Raw genomic sequence first — 21,164 nt, forward strand, 5'->3', positions numbered from 1 at the left:
CCCAAATTTATTCTTATTATTATTATTATTATTTAATTTGTCTACTACTAAATTTATTTTATTATTAATTTTGACCAAATCAATAAATCGGCATTTATATGTTTGGCTTGAGATCCTTTGTTGAAACTTTTACTTCAACATATATCCTAAACACTTCAAATTTAATTTCTATAATTACTTTAATTATATTTTCATTGACTTTAATTTATAATTAAAATTTTAAAAATATTTTCAAATATCTTATTATTTTTATAATTTTTTTAATAAATTATTATTATTATTATTATTTTTAATATCAATATTAGACCAAAGTGGACAAATTTTAATTAGGAGGGGGAGTAATATATTTTTAGAAAATTGAATAGTGATAATGTTAATTTCAAATAAAAATCAATAATTATTACTCAATTTGTTTCAACTTAAAGTACTATTTTTATTATTTTTCTCTATCTCACTTTAAAGTATTCATTTTTGTTAGTAAAAATAATCATATACCAATAACAAAATATTTTTAACTTTTACTTCATTTACAAATATACCATTACATATACAATTATTTTTTTACATAAAGTCAAATGAAAAAATGTCAAAACTTTTTGTACATTTTCACTTACTAATAAAATGTTATTATTTTTTAATCAATTTGATTCAACTTAAAGTACTATTTTTACTATTTTTCTCTGTCTCACTTTAAAATATTCATTTTTGTTAGTAAAAATAATTATACATCAATATCAAAATATTTTTAACTTTTACTTTATTTACAAATATACTACATATATAATTATTTTTTACATAAAATCAAATAAAAAAAAAAATGTCAAAACTTTTTGTACATTTCACTAAGTAATAAAATATTATTATTTTTTAATTTATTATAAATCTACAAATGACCATTTGAACTTAAACGGAGGAAATATTTTTAAATAATGTGAAGAACAAAAATCAATAATAATAATAATAATAATAATAATAATAATAATAATTGTATTAATAATATCAACATTTAGAGAGGTAGCTAGCTAGCTAGCTAGGAGCGTCGCCGGTGGGGGTCGACCCCTCTCTCTTCCCTCTGCTTTAATGTCCGAATTTTCCAAATCTCTCGCCAATCCAAAATTTCATCCGATCAAGCCACGATTCTGTCGGATCTCCACTCTTCTCTTGTTAAGGTTGTCCGAATCATGACGAGATTGCGTTTTCTTCTTCTAATTTCAGCGCTCATATGCCCTTCCGGCGAATCCAGATCCATTCTAACACGCGCGCGCGCCGACGAATCTGCTAAGGTTAGGTTTGATTATTTGTGTGTAGGAATTTGAGGAACTTCGCTGCTGATGCTGTTGAATCTGTTCCGACAGGACCATCAATTCTGTTGTTTTCGGACATCTATCTATCTAGCTAGGGATTTAAAATTGATTTTGCGGTTTTGATTTGATTCCAGATCGGAAACCGTTGTTCGTTTACGGTGATTGTAAGAACGAGCTGCTCTTCTCCTCGATCCACAAGCGACAGAATCAGCCTCTCGTTCGGCGATGCCTATGGCAACCAGGTTCGATTTTCGTTTGTTCATAATGTCCGTATTTTCTACGATAGAAATGGCGTCTGGATTGTGTTTGTTTGTTTGTTTGAGTTTTGCGGATATATTATGTGTAGAAGTGCTTTTGAGACTGTCATCTCTCTCTAACCAAACACACTTTAAAGCGAAAACTGATGATTTGGATGAAAAAGTGGTATATTATGTTGTTCGGTAATATAAAAATAGAGATTCTATATAATATATTAATTTTTTTCAAAAATATATTACTTCCTTCGTTCTTGTGCAAAATTACCGTTTACGTTTTGCACGTAGATTTTTAAATATTAATATTATAATAAATTATAGTGAAAAAAACAAAAATAAAAAATAACAACGACAAAAGAAAAATAAAATTTTTGTTAAAAGAACAAAGTCTATATTTGTACTTCTCCAGTAAAAAATCATATTTTAATATTATTAAATAAAAGGTAGAATATTAAAAAAAATTATTATAAATTTCATAAAAAATAGTAATAAATATATAAAATTTATTTATTATAAATAAATTGTACATAAATTTAGTGAATAAATACAAAAAAAAAAAAAGTGATAATTTTGACATAATTTTAGCAGAAGAGAAAATATTATTTACTAAAATTGATATATTTGAGACATATTATTAAATAAAGTAAAATGAATATTTTCTCTTGGATAGAAGGACTAGTAGTTATTTCATAATGGAAATAAGTATTGAATGTATACTTTTGTATAAAAAAAGTAAATTTAGATATATTTTGGAAGCTTTGTTTTGGATTTAAAGAATAGTGAAAATTGAATAATAAATATAAATACGATTTTAGATGTAATATTTTTAATATAAAATAATTTTTTAATCTAATATTCTAAATAAATAATCGGTTTTGAATGTAGTGTTTTTAATGTAACAATTTAAATGGAAAATAAGTTATAAATTTGTTATTTAAAAACATATATATCTTGTAGGTTTTTGACATAATATTTTAAATAATAAATTGAAATATAAAGAGTATTATATATTTTTTTTAGGTTTATGTTCCGCGGCTTGATAATCCTCGAGCCCACGCATTCGAGCGATGCTCGACCGATACGTTTCAAATTTACGGGCCGTGCACAAATCAAATATGTTATTTGTACCCTTATAGAGCTGGAAACGACGGGTGGATGCCTTCCGACGTAACGGTGTATGGGCACGACTCGAAGGCGGTCACGTTCTACTACAACGTCAAAATGCCGAGAGATAAATGGTACGGATTCAACAACTGCGGTCGCCGCGCGACATTGGCAACCGAGTAAGCGTTGTTTTGTTGCTCAGGGTGAGTCTTGAGTTGAATCTTGTGATGATGTAGTACTTATTGTTGATATTTCTTCGGCAAAATTACTTATAACTCCCTTGTGGTTTCGAAATTCGGCATAAATTTTTCCTTTACTTTAAAAATTGCATGACGTCTCTTGATACTTTAAAAAATGTTGCTTGAAATCTCACCGTGGTTTTAAAACTCAGCGTAAATTCCCACTTTACTTTAAAAAATTGTATGACGCTCTCTTATACTTTAAAAAATATTGCCCTGCCATGCAAAACATACAAATAGGAAATTATATTCTAATCATACAATAGAGTTTTCATGGTGGTGGAATTTTATATAACGTTTTTTAAAATACGAGGAGATGTCATGCAATTTTTAAAGTATAGAGAGATTTTACGCTGAAGTTATGAACAATTTTACCTATTTCCTCGCATTCGATTACTTGTCGTGTCATCTCGACTATTTTGGATTTACAAGTTTTGAATGTCCGGATACCTAAAGATCGAACATTTCATCTATTTTGATTACATGTTGCGTTCCTTCGTTACAACAGCGATAGGGATTTAGGAGAGACTTCCCATCGCTTGCGCTTTCTCGCGGAGGATGAATTTTTGAATCTTCCCGGTCGACGTTTTCGGAAGTTCTTGGAAAACGACGGTCTTTGGAGCCATATAATGAGGCAAATGATCTCGGCAGAAGTCGATAAGTTCTCGGGAAGTAACCTCGACGCCGTCCTTCAGCTTGACGAACGCACACGGAGTTTGCCCCCAATGGTCGTCGGGTCTCGCAACGACGGCAGCTTCGAGCACGGCGGGATGACGGTACAACACCGTCTCGACTTCGACGGTGCTGATGTTCTCCCCTCCAGAAATCACAATATCTTTCAATCGGTCCTTAATTTCAATGTATCCGTCGGGGTGTTTCACGGCGAGATCGCCGCTTCTGAACCACCCGCCGGCGAACACCGCCTCGGTGGCTTTCATGTCTTTCAGGTATCCGCTCATTACGGTGTTTCCTCGAAACATGATCTCGCCAACGGTCTCACCGTCCGCCGGTACGCTCTCCATGGTGACGGAGTCTCTCACGTCGACTTTCTCGAGCGCGAAATGCTCGACGCCTTGTCGAGCTTTGAGACGGTACCGTTCTTCGCGCGGAAGCAAATCCCACTCGGGTTTCCACACACAATACGTTCCAGGACCGTACGTTTCGGTGAGTCCGTACAAGTGGCTCACCCGGAAGCCAAGCTTCTCGATTCTTTCGAGGATCGACGGCGGTGGCGGTGAGCCACCTGTCATTATATCGACCGTATGAGGAAGGGGTGTTTTCTCGTCGTTTCCGGAGTTGATGATCTTGTTCAAGACAGTCGGAGCTCCGCCCATGTGACTAACCTTATGGCGCAAAATGGCGTCGAAGATGTTCTTCGGGGAAACGGTTCGGAGGCAAATGTTCGTCCCGCCGATCGCCGCCAAGCCCCAAATCAAACACCACCCGTTGCAATGGAACATCGGGACCGTCCACAAATAGACCGGCGTCGACGGCATTCCATGGAGGAATGTCGTCGCAAGCGCGTTCAAATACGCCCCGCGATGATTGTAGACGACGCCTTTGGGACGGGACGTCGTTCCCGAAGTGTAGTTGACGCTTATCGGGTCCCATTCCGTTCTCGGTCGCCTTACAGCGAACCCACCGTCTCCCCGACTCAACAAATCCTCGTACTCGTATTCATGTTCATGTTCGGCCAGATCGTCGTGCTCCTGAATCAGGACGAGAATCGGGAGCTCCGTATTGTTCTTAATAAGCAAGTCGAACGCTCCCCATGCGACGGGGAGCAGTTCGTGGTCGACGAATATGAGCTTCGCCTCGGAATGTTGCAACAATGCCGCGATCATGATCGAATCGTGCCGCGAATTCAACGTGCACAGCACTGCCCCGGCCATCGGCGCCGCGAAATGCAGCTCCACCATCGCCGCCGTGTTGGGGCCAAATGTCGCAACCTGTATTAGAAACTCCGATCAAATAAAGAAATATAGATTTTTTATTTTTTTTCCGTGAAAATTTGGAAGTTCTTGTATTATTTAAATAATTTTTTTTTTTTTAAAAAAAAATCAAACTAATCAATTATTTTTTATATTATACCTAAAAATTAATTTTATATTCAAAATTTTATATAACTATTTATACAATATCAAATAACTATTCAAATTTAAAATATTATTATTAAAAATACAAAATTCAAAGTGAACTGCAACTTTTAGATTCAAGTTTTGAAAAGTTAAAATAAATAATTTATAAATAATTATGGTTCCAATATTTAAAATATAAAGTTAATTCTTCATGCTTTTGGTCTCAAAAAATTATTGCATTTTATTATTTCTCTTCCTCCCAAATTAATGTGCCATCGTATCATCGTCAAATTACATCTTATCATTATTATTATTATATAAATACAGTTACTTTTTATACTTAAATTAAAACATTTTTATAAAGGCAAACTAGCTTTAATCAATAATTTATACATATTATCAATTAAAAAAAATAAAAAAATATGTTAAAAAAAAAAAAGAAAAAACTAAACTGAAATTCAAGATAGGCAAATGATCGAACACCTTGGGGGCACAAATACGTACCAAATCGCCTCTACAAATCCCCAATTGTGACAAAGCAGAAGCCAATTTGAGGCACCTCTTGAGAGTCTCTTCCCAAGTGAAGGTCCGGCCGCCGTCCACGACGGAGGTCCGGTCGCCGTAAACTCTGGCAGCTCTCTCGAGGAAACTGATGGGCGTCAATGGGGCGTAATTCGCAGGGGATCTCATCAGACCCTCCATTGAATTCCAGGAAGCTTCTAGATTCTCCGGTGACAAGTCGCACAGTGGCCGCCGGAAGGAGTTTGATTTCGGTGGTACGACGGCGTTGAAGAGCCACCGCCGGATTCCGGTCCGCCGGAGAAGATGAGACATGATCGGGCGTTGTAATTTGGGTAGAAATCGAAGATCTTGAATGGGAATTATGGAAGATTGGGAAGTTGTGAGGGAGGAACCGGTTAAGATGTCGATAGAGTTAGAGATGCGATACATGTCTGAAAATTCCTTTTTTTTTTATTTATTTATTTTGTTTTTATTTTTATTTTCTTAAAATAAAATAATTTTGTATAATAAAATAAGGTATGATCCGATAGGATCAGTGCATACTACGACCATGGATTATATATATGTGGCGCTCAAGCACAAGTATATAAAAAAGTAGATTGTTAAATTTAAAATTCAACATTGTATTTATCAACACATAGTGTGTTATTAAATAGTATATAATATAATAATAAAAAAAAAACATTGTATATGTTAATACTGTATCTGCATCCGTCCTAAAATAATAGGACATTTGAGATGAACACAATAATTAAAAAATAATAATATTATATTGATAGTGAATATAAAAGTGTTTTTAAAAGACTAAAATATTCCTACTTTATGTAATTATTGTGAAAAAAATTGGGATATGCTTGTAAAAAGGTGGGGAATTTGTTACCAAAAATAGAAATAAAACTATTATTTTAGAAATGACGAAAATAACAAAATGAGACTATTGTTTTGGGACGAATGAAGTATAATATATATATACAACATGAACAACAAAATACATGCTATAGTCTCAACAACGTAACATATATTGTCTGACAATACACAATATTACTACAGATAATACATTGTATATGTTAATATAATACAAATACTACAACATATGACCTAACAACACATGTTATAGTTTCATCCGACACACAACAGTTGATTTTAACACATGACATACATGTATACAACAACAACACACTTGTTATTTTTTTAAAAAACGCATATTTTTATTATATCCAACATGTGATGTATATAATATTAGTGTATGTTTGTTTGTATATATAACATATACTGATATGAAAAATCGGCGTGGTGGTGATTTTTTCAAATTAGCAACGTAACCATCCCCATAAAATAAATAACATAAAACAATATTTTTTTTCGTCCTGTGATAGATTTTTTTTGTTTGTCGATGACTATTTTCTATTTTTAGTAAATTTATTCATTTTAAGTATATTTAACAAATATAAATCAATTTAGTTAAATTTCTAACATCTTATACGTGGTCTAACTTAAAACTCCTTTATTCTATCTCTCTTATCAATAAATAAATATTTTTATCTATATTTCAAATTCCTTATTTTTTATAAAATTAGTTTTAAATTAATTATAAATAAATAAATAAATATTTTTTTGTATTATATAGAATTTTATTCTCTACAAATTAATATTCATATTGTATATATTTGTATTGAAATATAATGCTAAAAATATTTAAAATACCAATAATATTATTCATATAAAGAACAATAATACAAACACTACTCATATTTTTAAAAATATTTATTTATTTATAATAACTTAAATTAGCTTTATAAAAACATGAGCAGTTTTAAAGTGAAATAAAATATTTGTTTATTGATAAAAAAAATAAAGAGATTTTGAATGAATCATGCACATATACTTAAAATATTGAAAATTTAATTAAATAAATCTATATTTATTAAATATATTTAAAATAAATACATTTACGAAGAAGGCGGGACGGAGGAATCGATTTGCTGCGGTCGAAACTAAAGTCATTGTGGATGGAATTTTTTGAGTGAATGAGAGAGGCTGTGATATGTCTTACTTTTATGTCATTCTTTGCATGGATACATGAGTTTATAATTACATATTTACAGTAATATACAAAATTTTTAAATAAATTTAGTCATTCTTTGATAATTTTTTATAATATTATAAATTTATTGAACAAAACTCTATCATAGAATGACGTAATTTGTTGACTATTAAGTTTGATTGAAGTTTATTCATAGTACATTCGAAAAATAGCGATTACGGATTCTCGTTTCTCACATCATCAAAATATATTAATATATATTCCAGGTTGGGACGGTTATATGTTTGATTGAGTCTAATTAGCATCACGTTGATTAGCCCCAATCATAGTCTATTATAATGACAACACTTTATTGTTGTTGAAATACATTAAGGGGGGGGGGGTGTTTGTTCGAATAATTTGTTAGAATTTCCACTATTCATTAAAAAATTTTCCAAAAAATATCAAATCAAACACTTATTTTTTATTTTCTATATTATATTAAAAATTAATTTTACATTCAAAACATCACATAAACACCTGTTTATCCCACATCATACAACTATTTCTATTAACTAACATAAATAAAAAATCGAAAAGATCACACCAATGTGTTAGTAAATTTAATTAAGCTGACATTATCAACTTTTATGTATGATTGAAGGTTAGTTTGTATTTATTAATTAAAAGAGATGATTAATTCCAACTCAAGATTGTGAATACTTTTTCAAATTGGAATTTCTCAGTTTGAGCTCAAATTTTAATTTGTAAATACCAAAATTTCATCGAAATTAAACATTGCATTGAATTAGAGTTCCAAGAATATTAATTATTTGTCTAAAATTAACACACAATTATTTATGGCTTCGAAAAGGACAAACCTTACCAAAATTATTAGGTGTATTTACTTGTAAAATTTTACATCCCCGATTTTACTATTCCAACTTTCTTTTTCTTTCAAAAATATTAAATCAAACACCAAATTTTTATTTATTTTATTAAATTAAAATCTAATTTTATAATCAAAACATCACGTTAATACATATTTATATCACATCAAACAACTATTTAAATTTAAAATTGTACTGTTCATAATCAAAACCTCAGAAGTAAACACACTCATTGTTTTTAAGAAAAAGACAATAACATAATTAAATGATTGATTCATTTCAACATTGTTGAAAAATAAGTAACGACTTAACGTATAGTTAATTTGGTCTAATTAAATTAGTTAGACTTCACATCAAACAGCTTAGAGGATAATTCATTATTTAATCTTCATTTACTAATTAACACTTAAAAAATCAAGGTTTGCATTCAATCAACACCATATTTTATTAAAAAAAAATGATAGTTATATATATATTTTTTAAAAATATATATATTCTCTAAGCAACTATTTATATTAAATTAAATAGTTAAAAAATTTAGGAGTTTTAAAATTTTGAAATTTTAGAAATAATAAAGAAATTAGTAGGTATTTGATATGGTATGTGCGAGAAAAAAAATAAAAATTAATGGAGTATAATATTTTTTAGAAAAAAAGAATAATCCCAAAATTCCAAATATATTGTGTAAACAAAGCATTAATTTTTGGTGTTTGGCACTATTTTTTTTTTCTTTTTTTATTTATTTACAAACAACCACATCAAAAACTAATTTTTTTATTATTTTCGAAAAAAAATTAAATCTAAAAAAATATATAAATCTCGTCTTTAATTAGACAAAACATAAATAAACCTATCAAAACAAATGATTGTAATAAAATCATAAACAACATTTTTGTAGGCTTGTATTATATATATATATATATATAATGTTCCATTCAAAAGGTTAATTTTCAACGCTTAAGTTATATATATATTATATAAAATGCACTATTTATTCCATCATAAAGAAATATATATTTATACTCTTAGGTATATATTTTAATATGAATAAGTAATAATTATTACTTTTTATTTTTTTAATTATAAAAATACAAAATAACAAAAAATAGGTACAATTTTTTACTAATAAAAATAATACTCCCACGTACCATGTCACTTTCATCTTTTGAAAAATAATTATACACTTTAATCTCATTTTAAACTTTTTAATTTTATTTCTTTTAAAATTTTAATTAAACTAATTAGTTATCTTACATTTTTAATTATCTACTAATTACACAACTCCTAAAATACCGTGTCTACAGTGTAGCAGACACGGTATTTGGGACGAAGGGAGTAACACTTTTAGCAACCAAAAAAGGAAAAAAAAAAAAAAAATATATATATATATATTATATTATGGCAAACAGCGTATATCATACCACTCTATTTCAATCCAAACATTTGAATCTAAAACAATTTAAAATATCAAAAGCATCTGGAAATAAAGTAAAGGCTAAGATTACCTTACATGTGTATTTGAAAATATTGCACCACTTTTATTCAATGAATATGCTAAAGCGAATATTTGGCTACGGAATGGTCCGAAAAATGTGCAAGAATCACATGTGACTATTGCAATATTTTAGGGTAATAGTCAATAAATTGCATTGCACTACATGCAAACATTTATATGATAAGAATCTTCTAATATATATATATATATATATATGTCTGTAAACTATATGAAATAGGAGCAAAGAAAAAGCAAAGAAATATGTACTGGAGAGAACAAATAATCATATTATTGAATCCAAATCAATATATTTATGGGGAGAGGTTACTGTGTTGATTGGGGATGCCGACATTATAAATAGAAAATCAACAAATCAATCATATCCTGACAATTCTACTCACAAAATATGTTGTATAGACATTTTATATACTTAAATCAATGGTAGTTATATGTTGTGTGGACAAATGTCATCTATTACATTTGTATAATAATATGATGTACTTGTATGGTGTAATATTGCGTTGTTATATAACATGTTGTCAGCACTATGCTAAATTTTATTATGACTAATAAGCACCCTAACTATTCCCAACCTATAAACCTTCAAAAGTTCTTTCATATGGTTCAAACAAACTTATGATTCAACATATTAGCACCACAATTATTATGCAATTCAATACATCTTTAATTCTGAAATCCACTGAGTAATTAGAGAGAACAATTAGAAGGATGCAGAGTACACAAATAGGCTCTATAAAATGCTGTCTTTTCTAGATTATAGAAACGACAGAGCAGATACACATATATGATAATAAGCAGCAATAATAGTCCCCAGGATGGAAAATATTTTCTGAATTAATTAAACCTAGCTTAGCTTGTCATGTACTCCCTCCGTTTGCTTTTTACAGTGTGAAATATTAGTATTATATTGGAGTGTGGTATAAATAAAATAAAAAAAGACTAAAATAAGTAAGTATTGTGTGATATAAAGGTAATGATATTTGTTTAATATATTGTAAGTTGTAAAAATATTTTTAATGTTAAGTATAAAATACAGTCACTAAAAAAGAAATTGATACTTTTGTTATGAAACATAACAAAATAGAAAAATAAATAGATTGTTAAAGGAACGAAGGGAATATTCCTTAATAAGAGGGCACAAGTAGTAATTTTCTCTAAAACGATTATAAAGAAATAGTGCCTGAAATTTCACTCTTGACAGAGAACTATTTTACAGGCAGGACAAACTGATAACATGGCAGTTTGTACGGAATGCAATGCAGTGTGTTTTAAGCCAAAGCTATCTCCTAACATGCATGGTGATAACATATTAACATGTATGTGTGTGTGTGTGTGGAGGAGCTTTATATATAATGATGAAATGAAGACATAGAAACAAGAAAGAGAGAGAGAGAACTCACAATATACAAAGACGAAGAAGATGGGCTGTCTGAAACTACGCCGTCACGTCGTGATCAGCCTATTGTTGGCAATAGTCGTCGCTGCTGACTGTGCAACGGGGGGTGCCCTGACAATCTTCAATGTCCTGAGGTACGGAGCTGCTGGCAATGGAAGATCTGACGATTCACCGGTAAATTTACAGTCACTTTCCTGTTTTAGATAATAGCCTGGATTATATCTTTCAACGATCATAATGAAAGTTAGTTTTAATCGGGCGGGGTTTCAGGCATTCTTGAGAGCCTGGGAAGCAGCCTGTAAGGGCAACCCCACGAAGAATATACCTGTTGTGTATGTGCCCCCGAACAGGACTTTCTTACTCACCCCATTGGCCTTCCTCGGCCCTTGCAAGTCGCAGCGCATTTACGTGCTGGTGGGATTTCATCCATTCTCTGATCATATATGCATTTACGTAGATTGGATCAGAATTGTAATAGAATCAACTATTGCATGGATGCAGATGTCGGGGAAGCTTATTGCACCTGTGAAAAGAGAATGGAAGGGGAGTCCAGATGCCTGGATCCAATTTTTCGGCATCAATGGTTTGGTGATGAAGGGTAAGGGAGTGATCGACGGCCAGGGTTCCACCTGGTGGCCTGACAACACTTGTCGTAATGACCCTGACCCTGCCAAAGTATACACGCAAACGAACTTCCGTTAGATCACGACATAAATTGATTGCATTGAACTTGTGAATAACATGTGTGTGCTTTTTCTTTGTTGCAGGGTGTAGCATGTAAGGGACCATATGTAAGTTACTGGTTAGAAGTTAGAACTATATCTGTTAGTCGACATAACATGGCTGTTTTATAAAATCAGTGTGTGTGATTGCAGGGAATGATGTTCAGGAACTGTGACGGGTTGCGGCTGAAAGGATTTTCGAAGATAAATGGCCCCGGAAGCCATATCAAGATCACTAAGGCTAATAACACTGTTATATCTAACCTTTGGATAATTGCCCCAGGCGACAGCCCTAACACCGATGGAATTGACATCACCAGCTCCACCGATGTACAAATACGAAACTCTTTTATTGCTACTGGTAATACACAGATACATGAATACATGCACACACACATTTATATACATATATATGTGCTAATTGTATTTATTCATCTAAGTGATCACAAACAGGTGATGACTGCGTTGCTATTAACGCCGGAACATCGAACGTTTATGTCACCGGGATTACATGCGGACCAGGCCATGGCATCAGGTGATCTTTATTTCAAATCCAACACATTTCATTACAGTTCCTATAATTAACAGTGTTCTATGACAACAATTCAGCATTGGGTCCCTAGGACATGGTGGAGGGAATGATACAGTCGAAAATGTGCATGTTCGAAACTGCACATTGAAAGGAACCCTAACAGGAGTGAGGATCAAGACAGTGCAGGGTGGGAAAGGCTATGCAAGAAACATATCATTCAAAGGAATCAAATTTGAGGCAGTGGACAACCCCATTCAGATCGAGCAATTCTACTGCCCACTCAAAGTCAATTGTCGAAACTACGTAAGGATCACCTAATGACTCTTAAGACATTATATAATACACACATAAAAACGTATACAAGTATGTATATTCATAGCTTTTTAATGCAGACATCAGCAATCGCAGTAAGCGACGTATCGTTTGTTGGAATAAGTGGGACATCAGTGGCGCAGAACGTGATTAATTTGAACTGCAACCAGTTGTTTGGGTGCAAAAACATCAGGCTAGATAGGGTTTACATACAGCCCTCGATTGCGGGGAACAAGGTTTCGGCAACTTGTAATAATGCTCATGGAAAAGCTACTCACACTAGGCCTATGGTCAATTGCTTTCTGCCTTAGATCAATCGATTCATGTATTGTTATTTATCTACACATGCTGTCTAATTATTTCTTTTAACATGTAATTGGTTGATGGTTATTGAACATTTCTGTAATGATAATATGTGGATTCATGAGTAAAGTATATATACTCTTTGCCATTGTTTTATAACGATTTGTTGATGTTTATACTAAACGTGCTGCATGCCATAGTTTTGAATATCAGGCCCTAATATCAAACAGTACATATAATATATGTGAAATATAATACTAATAGAATTCATATCCAATTAGTGTTACAATTAGTTCTAACTCTATCTATTTGCTATTCTCATAAAAAGTATATTAGTAATTTATTTAAAATATTAATGTTAAATATTAGTGGAAAATAAGGCTAGTTATTCTCTTCACTACATCAAAACATTACATTCTACTATTCATTTAGATTTTTTGACTAGCTTATGAAAGTTAGTGGAGTTAATTTACTTGCAAGTAAAACAAGGAAAGAAAATTAACTGGCCAAATATCAATAAGATAGTTACAGTAAATAAAATTTTCCTCTAATAAACCAGAGAAAGCTCTAGCTAAGGATTTCAAACTATTTCACATGAAATAATATTCAACACGATATCAATCCCATTGGCACAAAATTCACTTCTGCATAAATTTTATTTTCCTCAAACTAACCAAAGCAGATTAGATAGGATCCTAAACACCTTTAAATTTTCGAAAGTTTCAATAATGCCTCATTATATTTAAGCTCTACATATCGGTTTTGAGACTTAACAACGTATCTATATTTGTTGAAAATGAATTAAAATTTTCTAATAATTATAATTGGGGGGCTCTTATTTCATGAGGTAGAAAAAGTATCTTATCAATACCTGATTATGAGAATTAATGCATATTTCCCAAACAACACATTCTAGCTCCTTAATATATCTATGTTGATTTTGGGTTGTTGTGTAAGAAAGTATTTCACGTACATGCATGGATACATACATACAAGCATATATATATGCACACAGTCATTTAGAGAATCTAATTAAAACGAAAACTATGGTATGAACTAAAATTCTAGCACTGCTTACGATTTGTAACATTGATTTTAAGTAGAAGTAATTTGAGAGAATTGAGATTAGCTTCTATAATTATGGAATGCAAAATAATCGTGATCTTATATATTTATATTGTGTGTAACTACAGTAGCCTCATTCGAATATTTGATCCATGCATATATACGATTTAAAAACAAGAAAGAAAGAAAAAAGGAAAGGAAAGTTCAGTTTAGTTTGTTATTTGATATATTTGTATATGTTAAATACATACACTCTCTAAACTTTAAGTAAAATAACTTCTGGCTCAAATTCGAAAACGTAGGAATACCTGGTGTATCTTCCAATCTTGTATTGGTCAATGTCTGAAATAACCATTGGAGATGGGAAGCCCGGCTTGTCATCAACAGCCACGCTGGAATCCACAATCACTGTCATGGATTATGGGGCCATAGGGGATGGAAAAACTGATGACTCAAAAGTAAGTAATTACACATGCCATAAATTAGATAAATCTGAATTATATTCTCCTTGCTGCATATACCAGATAAATCAAAACACACAACTAAAAATTGAATCAATTGTATTAATTCAGTACCTAAGAATTGATGGGTGGACTTCTGATTACCAAACAAAATACAGGCATTTTTATCGGCATGGGAAGCAGCTTGTAGTAACACGGGTACTCCTACAGTTGCAGTACCTAGTGGGAAGTCCTTTTTGATCTCTCAGGCTGAATTTCAAGGTCCCTGCCAGGCATCCAACATAACATTTCAGGTATTAGTTTAGCAACTTTATCAAACAAACAAAAAAAATAAATGTAAATGAAATCAAGACCTAAATTATCGATAGCAAACATAACATGTGCCGACAGATATTAGGAGCTATTATTGCACCGACAAAACAACAGTGGACAAGTAATTTTGAGGGTTGGATTAGATTCACTGGAGTGAATGGGCTTCACATTGCAGGAAATGGTCAGGGATCCTTTAATGGACAAGGGCAGTCATGGTGGAGTAACACTGTCAGTAATTTTTGGCACACTACATCTTGTTTCTTTAATTAATTTTTATTGCTCCATAAGCATTTTTCACTCTTCAATTACAGGGGGACAAACGACCATCTGTAAGTCCTAGCATCCAATGCACACCACTTACTATTTACAAGTTAAAGGGGGAATTTTCAATCTATATCTCATGAGTCCTTATTTTATGATCATTAATATGAAATGAGATCAATAACCTTCTCCAGGCAATCCGATTTTCAAAGTGTGACAACCTAAAAGTCACCGGATTGAAGCATGAAAACAGCCAAAAGAACCACCTCTCTGTAACAAATTGTAATCATGCTGAAATATCAGGACTAGAAATGACAGCCCCAGATTCAAGTCCTAACACTGATGGCATTGACATAAGTTCTTCAACTTATATAATTATCACAAACTGTACCTTTAAAACAGGTTCCTTAGCTATTTGGATATCCTTTTGTCCATCTTTTTAATGTCCTTAATATTTCTACAACCATCTTTCCAAGCAGACAAGACAATTTAGTACAGCATGTATTTTATATCTTGATTTTGACAGGGGATGACTGTATAGCAATCAATGGAGGTTGTTCAAATGTACATGTATCTGACGTAAACTGTGGTCCTGGACATGGCATAAGGTTTGTAATTAAATATTTCAACATCCATGCTCAAGTATATAACTAAAACATATTGGTAAAAAAACTGTCATCTTTCCAGCCAAGTCTTAACCCATTATTTTTGTCCTATTTTCTTTAAACAGTATTGGGAGTTTGGGGGAGAATGGAGAGCATGAAGAAGTAGAAACTATAAGTGTAGATAAGTGCAATTTCTATGGCACAACAAATGGAGCAAGGATCAAGACGTGGCAGGTAAAAATAATCATAACCAAATAAATTAAGGAGAAGAAAGATATGAAATCTCACAGTGTTGTCTCAATGTTGTCCTGTAGGGAGGCTCGGGTTTTGCTAGGAACATCAACTTTACCAACTTAAACTTCACAGAAACTGAAAATCCAGTAATCATTGATCAATTTTACTGCCCTGAGCACAATTGTCCCCCTAATGTAAGCAAAAACCATAAGCTGTGCAGTTAAGGTCGATCATTTCAGAGTCAAGAACTATATTATTTTATATATTACTTATACATATATATTGATTTTCAGAATCCTGCTGTGAAAATAAGTGATGTACAATTTAGAGGGCTATATGGAACGTCTAGCTGTAAGACTCCCACTATCAATATCAAGTGCAGCGAAAAGGAACCTTGCACCAACATCCAACTCGAAGATGTAAATATAAAATCAGCCGATCCAAAATGTTCAGCCACTGCAGAGTGCATCAACACCATTGGAACAATTGCCCATACATCAAGCCCGCTAGTCAATTGTTCGACTCCTTCTACATGGCAAAAGCCAACTACTTTTTAGTAATCAAAACTTGCGATGCAGAATGCTGGTTTGTGCTGATCATTTTTGTTATGAATAAAACTAAATATGTTGGCTTATGTAATAAAAACATAAATTACTGTCAGAAATAAATGACTCAAACTGCAACCTGCTTCGTGCGGCACTCTCTGTATATATATATATATATAATACGGGCATGAAAAGTGAATCACAGAACACATACACACATAAGCATGTCAATATTAGGCTTATTAGCAGTTGTTAAGTTGTCAACGGTTGAATGACTAAAAGTTGTTTCAAGAAAAGCAGATATCCATTTAATTATATCTTGCAACTAACAACAGTAACCAGTACTAACGAAATATTTCAAATATAATGCAGTTAACGTCATGTTTTGATCAACAAACTTCTGAATTCATCAATCTTTTTAATAAATACAACACTTTCCTCCTTACTTTTTGGTCCAAATTAAGAGATCAAGAAACTAATAAGTACTTGCAAAACAACAAAATTGTGGTAAACTGTTAATCTTTATTAATCATGTGTTTGAAGCAAAAAATGGATCAAGATAATTAGTTTAAATGGAGAAAAAAGAAGAGAGTAGAAAAAACAGAACAATGCAGAAAGGTTTTCAATTCAACACTTCACGTCATTGCATGAGTACAACTGATATTTATAGCTCTTAATACATATGTTACTGTACTTATTAGGCACACAACTCAACTAAATGGGTGTGTAACTAATGCATGTAGATTTCAATGTATGTGTAACCTTCAAGATACTTTACTAAATGCATGTTCAATTTCCAATATAATGCTGAAAATGGAGAAAGTACCCCAAGTTCCTAATCAAATAAATATCATCAATGTTAACACTTACCTTCATTGTCCTAAACACTAGCATTTCACTTATCATAATGTATATACTCAATGGCAAGATTTAGATTTTGACAAAAAATCAAGGGCTAGATTCAATAAATGGACAATGTAAACTATACTTCTAAAGAGTAAGTGTATTATCCACTAATCAAAAGAAATATCATGAATAGAAACACTATAAAGAGTTATTACCCAAGGAAAACAGGAATTAAGCATTCAAAGCTATCCAGGAATACCACATTTTGATAAAAAGAAATAATCATAGCAGCTAATAGAGCTGATATCTTCTCATATATCTATTCTTCATCCATCAGATATGTAATTATGTAATATTATTTTCAGATAAAAGTGCATTGTTCCTTTGCAGTGTAAAATAAATATAACAAGAATATCTCACACCCTATAGATCACAATAATCTGATCGGCCAAAAATGTTGTATCTGTTATCTGCAACATTCTCATACACAAAATTTCGGATGAATCTGCAAAAGAAATAGAAAGAACAAAAATAACCAAAGATGAATTTCTTTTTATACAGAACAATGAAAAGAAAAGTGGTCTTAACTCACAGTGGAATGAATTGCAGAAACAATGCCAGCTGAGGGAAGGGCAAATCTATGTATTCCATAATCTTTAGTACAGCTTCTGACTTTATATAAGACCTAAAATTAAATCCAAATCAATGTCTTAAGACTAGTGTTGGTTGTCTTCAAATAAAACCAACACAAGTGATATATAAGAATATGCAAACAAGATCCTCCTTCAAGCCAGGGTTTTGTGCTATGCAGTAAAAGTTTTGGGAAAACTCTTCTTACATCAATTCAATAGTTTCTTTGATATACTTGGCTATAGTCCCAACAAGCAAAAGTACAGTTTTTTATTTTTTTTTAATTTGCTTTCAACTTATAATTCCAACAAATCCGTAAAGCGGATACCACTATCTGGCTCACATAATTACAGGCGCAGCAGTTATTTTACCAATTGTATTTCAACAATTATACCTATCTTTTTCCACAAGAACTACGCTCGATATATCATCAGGCGCTCTTCCAGATCTCTGCAACAGTTTCTTGCCTGCTTCACTTTGTAGGGCTTCAAATCTAATATTCCTGAAAAAGAAAAAAGTTGAAATTGTGAATCGAAAGGGATATTAATTTAAGAAGAGAATAAAACAATGAGAAGGAATTGCAATCACACACAGTAAGTGGGTTAGCAAACACAAAGATAAAAATGACTGTTAAAGCTAAATAAAATCCAGAGGAATGTTAAAAAGTCAAGAAGATTTCCGTTAGCGCCCTCAACAGGGGTAGGTTATGCTTATGATCAAGATTGGCTTCTCTACATATTGAATTAAATTCATTGAAATACATTTTGACAAAGAAATCAGTAAAAGCTTGACAACAACATGTACAAGATTATATAAAAATAAATCCCATAAAGTTTATGCTATCTGCGAAATCAGAAACTGCATAGCAAGCCAGCCACAGAAAAACTGATATAGGGAAACTTATACTCAGAAATCCAAGCTGATTATCATAGAGGAAGTGTAATATGAAAGTCCAACCTTCGCTTATCGTGGTCACGGACAAACTTCACGCCTCCATTGCATAAATTGCATACACCTATCATGCGAAGTAAATAGCACACATCATATCCACATAGTTTCCAGCTCTCAATTTCACTACTACTGCTTTTCAATACAAACAGCATATAAATTGACATCAAAACCATATCAATCGGAAACTACTTCAACAACATCTCCAATACAAAATAACAATTAAATCGTCACTGGAAACTCATAATCAAACAAACAGATAGCAGAATCAATATGCTGCACTTTCTGGTAGTCAAGAACAGTAGAGGTACCGTCAAATAACATGATAGGGCGAGCATCCCGCTCGAAGAAGCTCGCAGTTTCCTTCACCCAGTCCACAGCCTCTGCATTTGTACGAGACACCGCAGTAGCGGAAACAGTCAGACGTCGGCCGAAAGTGCTAACGTGCGCCGGAAGCTGCGAATACGTGATCGGGAGGTTGAACGCCATTGATGAACTGAAACGTGAAAAGAAGCTGAAGACTGAACCAGTATAGTAAGGGGAAAAAAATTAATAAAAATTCATCGAACCAGGAAAAATATTGAAAAATATATATATTTTTTATAACTATCTGGCCTCAATAACCCACAGAATTACAAGAATGCCAAATGATCTGACGGTTCGGAGTGGTAATTTATAGGGGTAAAAAAGTATATTGATATTTCTGAGTTTTGAGCTCCATCTGTGGTGACGCGTGGAAATTCTCGCGACTCAAATATAAACGTGGCTAAAATAATCAATAAATATTAAAATAAATTATTTAAATAGGAATTGAGAGCTTTAGCTATCGAAAATAGAATTGATAAATATAAAATTAATATTTTGTATTGTAATCTTTAATTTTTTTTAATTAATAAACTAGAGAGCATATATTATATTAATATTAGTATACAATGTGTTTTTTACAATATTTATTAAAAGTAGTATTATGAAAAAAAAAATGTTGGGACGAACAAACTTAATATATACGGTAGAAGTTAGAATGTTAATTTGATCAAAATAGCAAGCTAATACTCCATCCCTCCATTTACAAGGGTTATATTTACTTTTGGCCCGAATAGTTAAAAGTGGTGTAATGATATTTTTGTCCTTACTTTTTTGTGTAAAAGTAACGATGTGATGTAAAGTAAGGGTATTTGTGGAAAAAAGTAGGGTATTTAATGAAATGTAAACTTTGTAATTGGACGTCCCAAAATAAAAATATGTAAACTTTGTAAGCGGACGAAGGGAGTATAATATAATTAGCAAATCATTACATATATATATATCATATTGTCAAATTAGCACATTAATTTTAAGTAATTAATAAATTTTCACAAGAAATATAGCATATATTGTGTTATTATTATATATATTATATTAATATATAACACATTAATATATGTTATATTGAATTACTATTGTGTCGAAATCACATTTTATGTTATATTGAATTACTATTGTGTCGAAATCACATTTTAGTTTGCTATGAAATCATAATTGCTATTTGTAATTACATGATGTTTTATTCAAAATACGTACTTATTATATATTATATCAATATTTATTATTTTCTTTACATATATTTGCTAATTGAATCCAATAAACACAAATATATATACTTCTTTTCTTATGTTGTTAATGAATATAACTATTATTATCAATCTAAATATGAAATATTTATATAGTAAACTTATATTTTGTTTATATTAATATCACTAATTTGTACTTATGATACTAATAATACGTTATTCTTTATATAAAACACATTTTATTATTATTTAAACATAATATTTCATTTGTCGTTTAAATATATACTTCATTCCTCCCATCACAATTGACACTATTTCAATTTTTGGCTGTCCCGTAACAATTAACACATTTTTATTTTTCGTAAAAATTATTAAATCAAAATATATTTAACAAATACTCCCTCCGTCCAAGCTAAAAGTATACAATTACTTTTGGCGCGGAGATTAAGAAATAATAGTATTTTAATTATAGTGAGTAGGTAAAAGTAGTAAAATGATATTTTTGCCCTTAC

The 21,164-nt window shown here is 31.5% G+C and overlaps 5 protein-coding genes across 8 annotated transcripts; 3 read left to right on the top strand and 2 right to left on the bottom strand.

Moving 5' to 3' along the window:
- Positions 1 to 1,009: 1,009 nt before the first annotated feature.
- LOC127263104 (embryo-specific protein ATS3B-like) lies at positions 1,010 to 4,544 on the top strand. Its single transcript, XM_051292058.1, has 3 exons — positions 1,010 to 1,283; positions 1,439 to 1,546; positions 2,579 to 4,544. Exons 1-3 carry the CDS (start codon positions 1,182 to 1,184, stop codon positions 2,843 to 2,845), a joined length of 477 nt encoding a protein of 158 aa, XP_051148015.1. The 5' UTR covers positions 1,010 to 1,181; the 3' UTR covers positions 2,846 to 4,544.
- Positions 3,290 to 5,973, bottom strand: LOC127263103 (butanoate--CoA ligase AAE1-like). The gene is made up of 2 exons (XM_051292057.1): positions 5,484 to 5,973; positions 3,290 to 4,850 (listed from the first exon to the last, which is right to left on the bottom strand). Exons 1-2 carry the CDS (start codon positions 5,928 to 5,930, stop codon positions 3,420 to 3,422), a joined length of 1,878 nt encoding a protein of 625 aa, XP_051148014.1. The 5' UTR covers positions 5,931 to 5,973; the 3' UTR covers positions 3,290 to 3,419.
- A 5,377-nt stretch (positions 5,974 to 11,350) lies between these two features.
- Positions 11,351 to 13,335, top strand: LOC127262838 (probable polygalacturonase At3g15720). Its single transcript, XM_051291673.1, has 8 exons — positions 11,351 to 11,500; positions 11,597 to 11,740; positions 11,828 to 12,001; positions 12,094 to 12,117; positions 12,202 to 12,409; positions 12,502 to 12,583; positions 12,658 to 12,883; positions 12,973 to 13,335. Exons 1-8 carry the CDS (start codon positions 11,351 to 11,353, stop codon positions 13,201 to 13,203), a joined length of 1,239 nt encoding a protein of 412 aa, XP_051147630.1. The 3' UTR covers positions 13,204 to 13,335.
- On the bottom strand, positions 11,852 to 19,658 carry LOC127262839 (DCC family protein At1g52590, chloroplastic). Of its 4 annotated transcripts, XR_007841318.1 has the most exons (10): positions 19,414 to 19,658; positions 19,112 to 19,169; positions 18,549 to 18,656; positions 18,117 to 18,209; positions 17,947 to 18,029; positions 16,527 to 16,661; positions 16,188 to 16,268; positions 14,836 to 14,986; positions 14,569 to 14,652; positions 11,852 to 11,993 (listed from the first exon to the last, which is right to left on the bottom strand). XR_007841318.1 is itself a non-coding variant. In XM_051291675.1 (6 exons), exons 1-5 carry the CDS (start codon positions 19,589 to 19,591, stop codon positions 17,948 to 17,950), a joined length of 519 nt encoding a protein of 172 aa, XP_051147632.1. In that variant the 5' UTR covers positions 19,592 to 19,658; the 3' UTR covers positions 16,321 to 16,661; position 17,947. The 4 variants fall into 4 exon arrangements, 2 of the variants coding, with proteins under 2 accessions (XP_051147632.1, XP_051147631.1); XR_007841317.1 differs by lacking the exons at positions 11,852 to 11,993; positions 14,569 to 14,652; positions 14,836 to 14,986; positions 16,188 to 16,268 and adding an exon at positions 16,306 to 16,322 and having other exon boundaries at positions 16,455 to 16,661; XM_051291675.1 differs by lacking the exons at positions 11,852 to 11,993; positions 14,569 to 14,652; positions 14,836 to 14,986; positions 16,188 to 16,268 and having other exon boundaries at positions 16,321 to 16,661.
- LOC127262901 (probable polygalacturonase At3g15720) lies at positions 14,599 to 16,690 on the top strand. The gene is made up of 9 exons (XM_051291766.1): positions 14,599 to 14,718; positions 14,880 to 15,014; positions 15,112 to 15,261; positions 15,345 to 15,362; positions 15,489 to 15,696; positions 15,821 to 15,902; positions 16,025 to 16,133; positions 16,214 to 16,327; positions 16,427 to 16,690. The coding sequence occupies exons 1-9, from the start codon at positions 14,599 to 14,601 to the stop codon at positions 16,688 to 16,690; spliced, it is 1,200 nt and encodes a 399-aa protein (XP_051147723.1).
- Positions 19,659 to 21,164: the final 1,506 nt, after the last annotated feature.

Source organism: Andrographis paniculata, unplaced genomic scaffold, assembly GCF_009805555.1.
Source record: "Andrographis paniculata isolate CXL003 unplaced genomic scaffold, ASM980555v1 Contig66END, whole genome shotgun sequence".
NCBI lineage: Eukaryota > Viridiplantae > Streptophyta > Magnoliopsida > Lamiales > Acanthaceae > Andrographis > Andrographis paniculata.

What these genes read in the sequence shown, in the direction of transcription:
- LOC127263104 (XM_051292058.1), top strand. Translation starts at nt 1,182, where the DNA reads ATGACGAGATTGCGTTTTCTTCTTCTAATTTCAGCGCTCATATGCCCT. An exon ending in GCGCCGACGAATCTGCTAAG is followed by an intron (nt 1,284 to 1,438) that starts GTTAGGTTTGAT and finishes ATTTGATTCCAG; the next exon opens with ATCGGAAACCGTTGTTCGTT. An exon ending in GCGATGCCTATGGCAACCAG is followed by an intron (nt 1,547 to 2,578) that starts GTTCGATTTTCG and finishes TATTTTTTTTAG; the next exon opens with GTTTATGTTCCGCGGCTTGA.
- LOC127263103 (XM_051292057.1), bottom strand. Translation starts at nt 5,930, where the DNA reads ATGTATCGCATCTCTAACTCTATCGACATCTTAACCGGTTCCTCCCTC. An exon ending in GGATTTGTAGAGGCGATTTG is followed by an intron (nt 4,851 to 5,483) that starts GTACGTATTTGT and finishes TTTCTAATACAG; the next exon opens with GTTGCGACATTTGGCCCCAA.
- LOC127262838 (XM_051291673.1), top strand. Translation starts at nt 11,351, where the DNA reads ATGGGCTGTCTGAAACTACGCCGTCACGTCGTGATCAGCCTATTGTTG. An exon ending in TAGCATGTAAGGGACCATAT is followed by an intron (nt 12,118 to 12,201) that starts GTAAGTTACTGG and finishes GTGTGATTGCAG; the next exon opens with GGAATGATGTTCAGGAACTG. An exon ending in AAACTCTTTTATTGCTACTG is followed by an intron (nt 12,410 to 12,501) that starts GTAATACACAGA and finishes GATCACAAACAG; the next exon opens with GTGATGACTGCGTTGCTATT.
- LOC127262901 (XM_051291766.1), top strand. Translation starts at nt 14,599, where the DNA reads ATGTCTGAAATAACCATTGGAGATGGGAAGCCCGGCTTGTCATCAACA. An exon ending in GAAAAACTGATGACTCAAAA is followed by an intron (nt 14,719 to 14,879) that starts GTAAGTAATTAC and finishes AACAAAATACAG; the next exon opens with GCATTTTTATCGGCATGGGA. An exon ending in CAAGGATCAAGACGTGGCAG is followed by an intron (nt 16,134 to 16,213) that starts GTAAAAATAATC and finishes GTTGTCCTGTAG; the next exon opens with GGAGGCTCGGGTTTTGCTAG.
- LOC127262839 (XM_051291675.1), bottom strand. Translation starts at nt 19,591, where the DNA reads ATGGCGTTCAACCTCCCGATCACGTATTCGCAGCTTCCGGCGCACGTT. An exon ending in GTTCTTGTGGAAAAAGATAG is followed by an intron (nt 18,210 to 18,548) that starts GTATAATTGTTG and finishes ATTTAATTTTAG; the next exon opens with GTCTTATATAAAGTCAGAAG. An exon ending in TTTCTGCAATTCATTCCACT is followed by an intron (nt 18,030 to 18,116) that starts GTGAGTTAAGAC and finishes TTTCTTTTGCAG; the next exon opens with ATTCATCCGAAATTTTGTGT.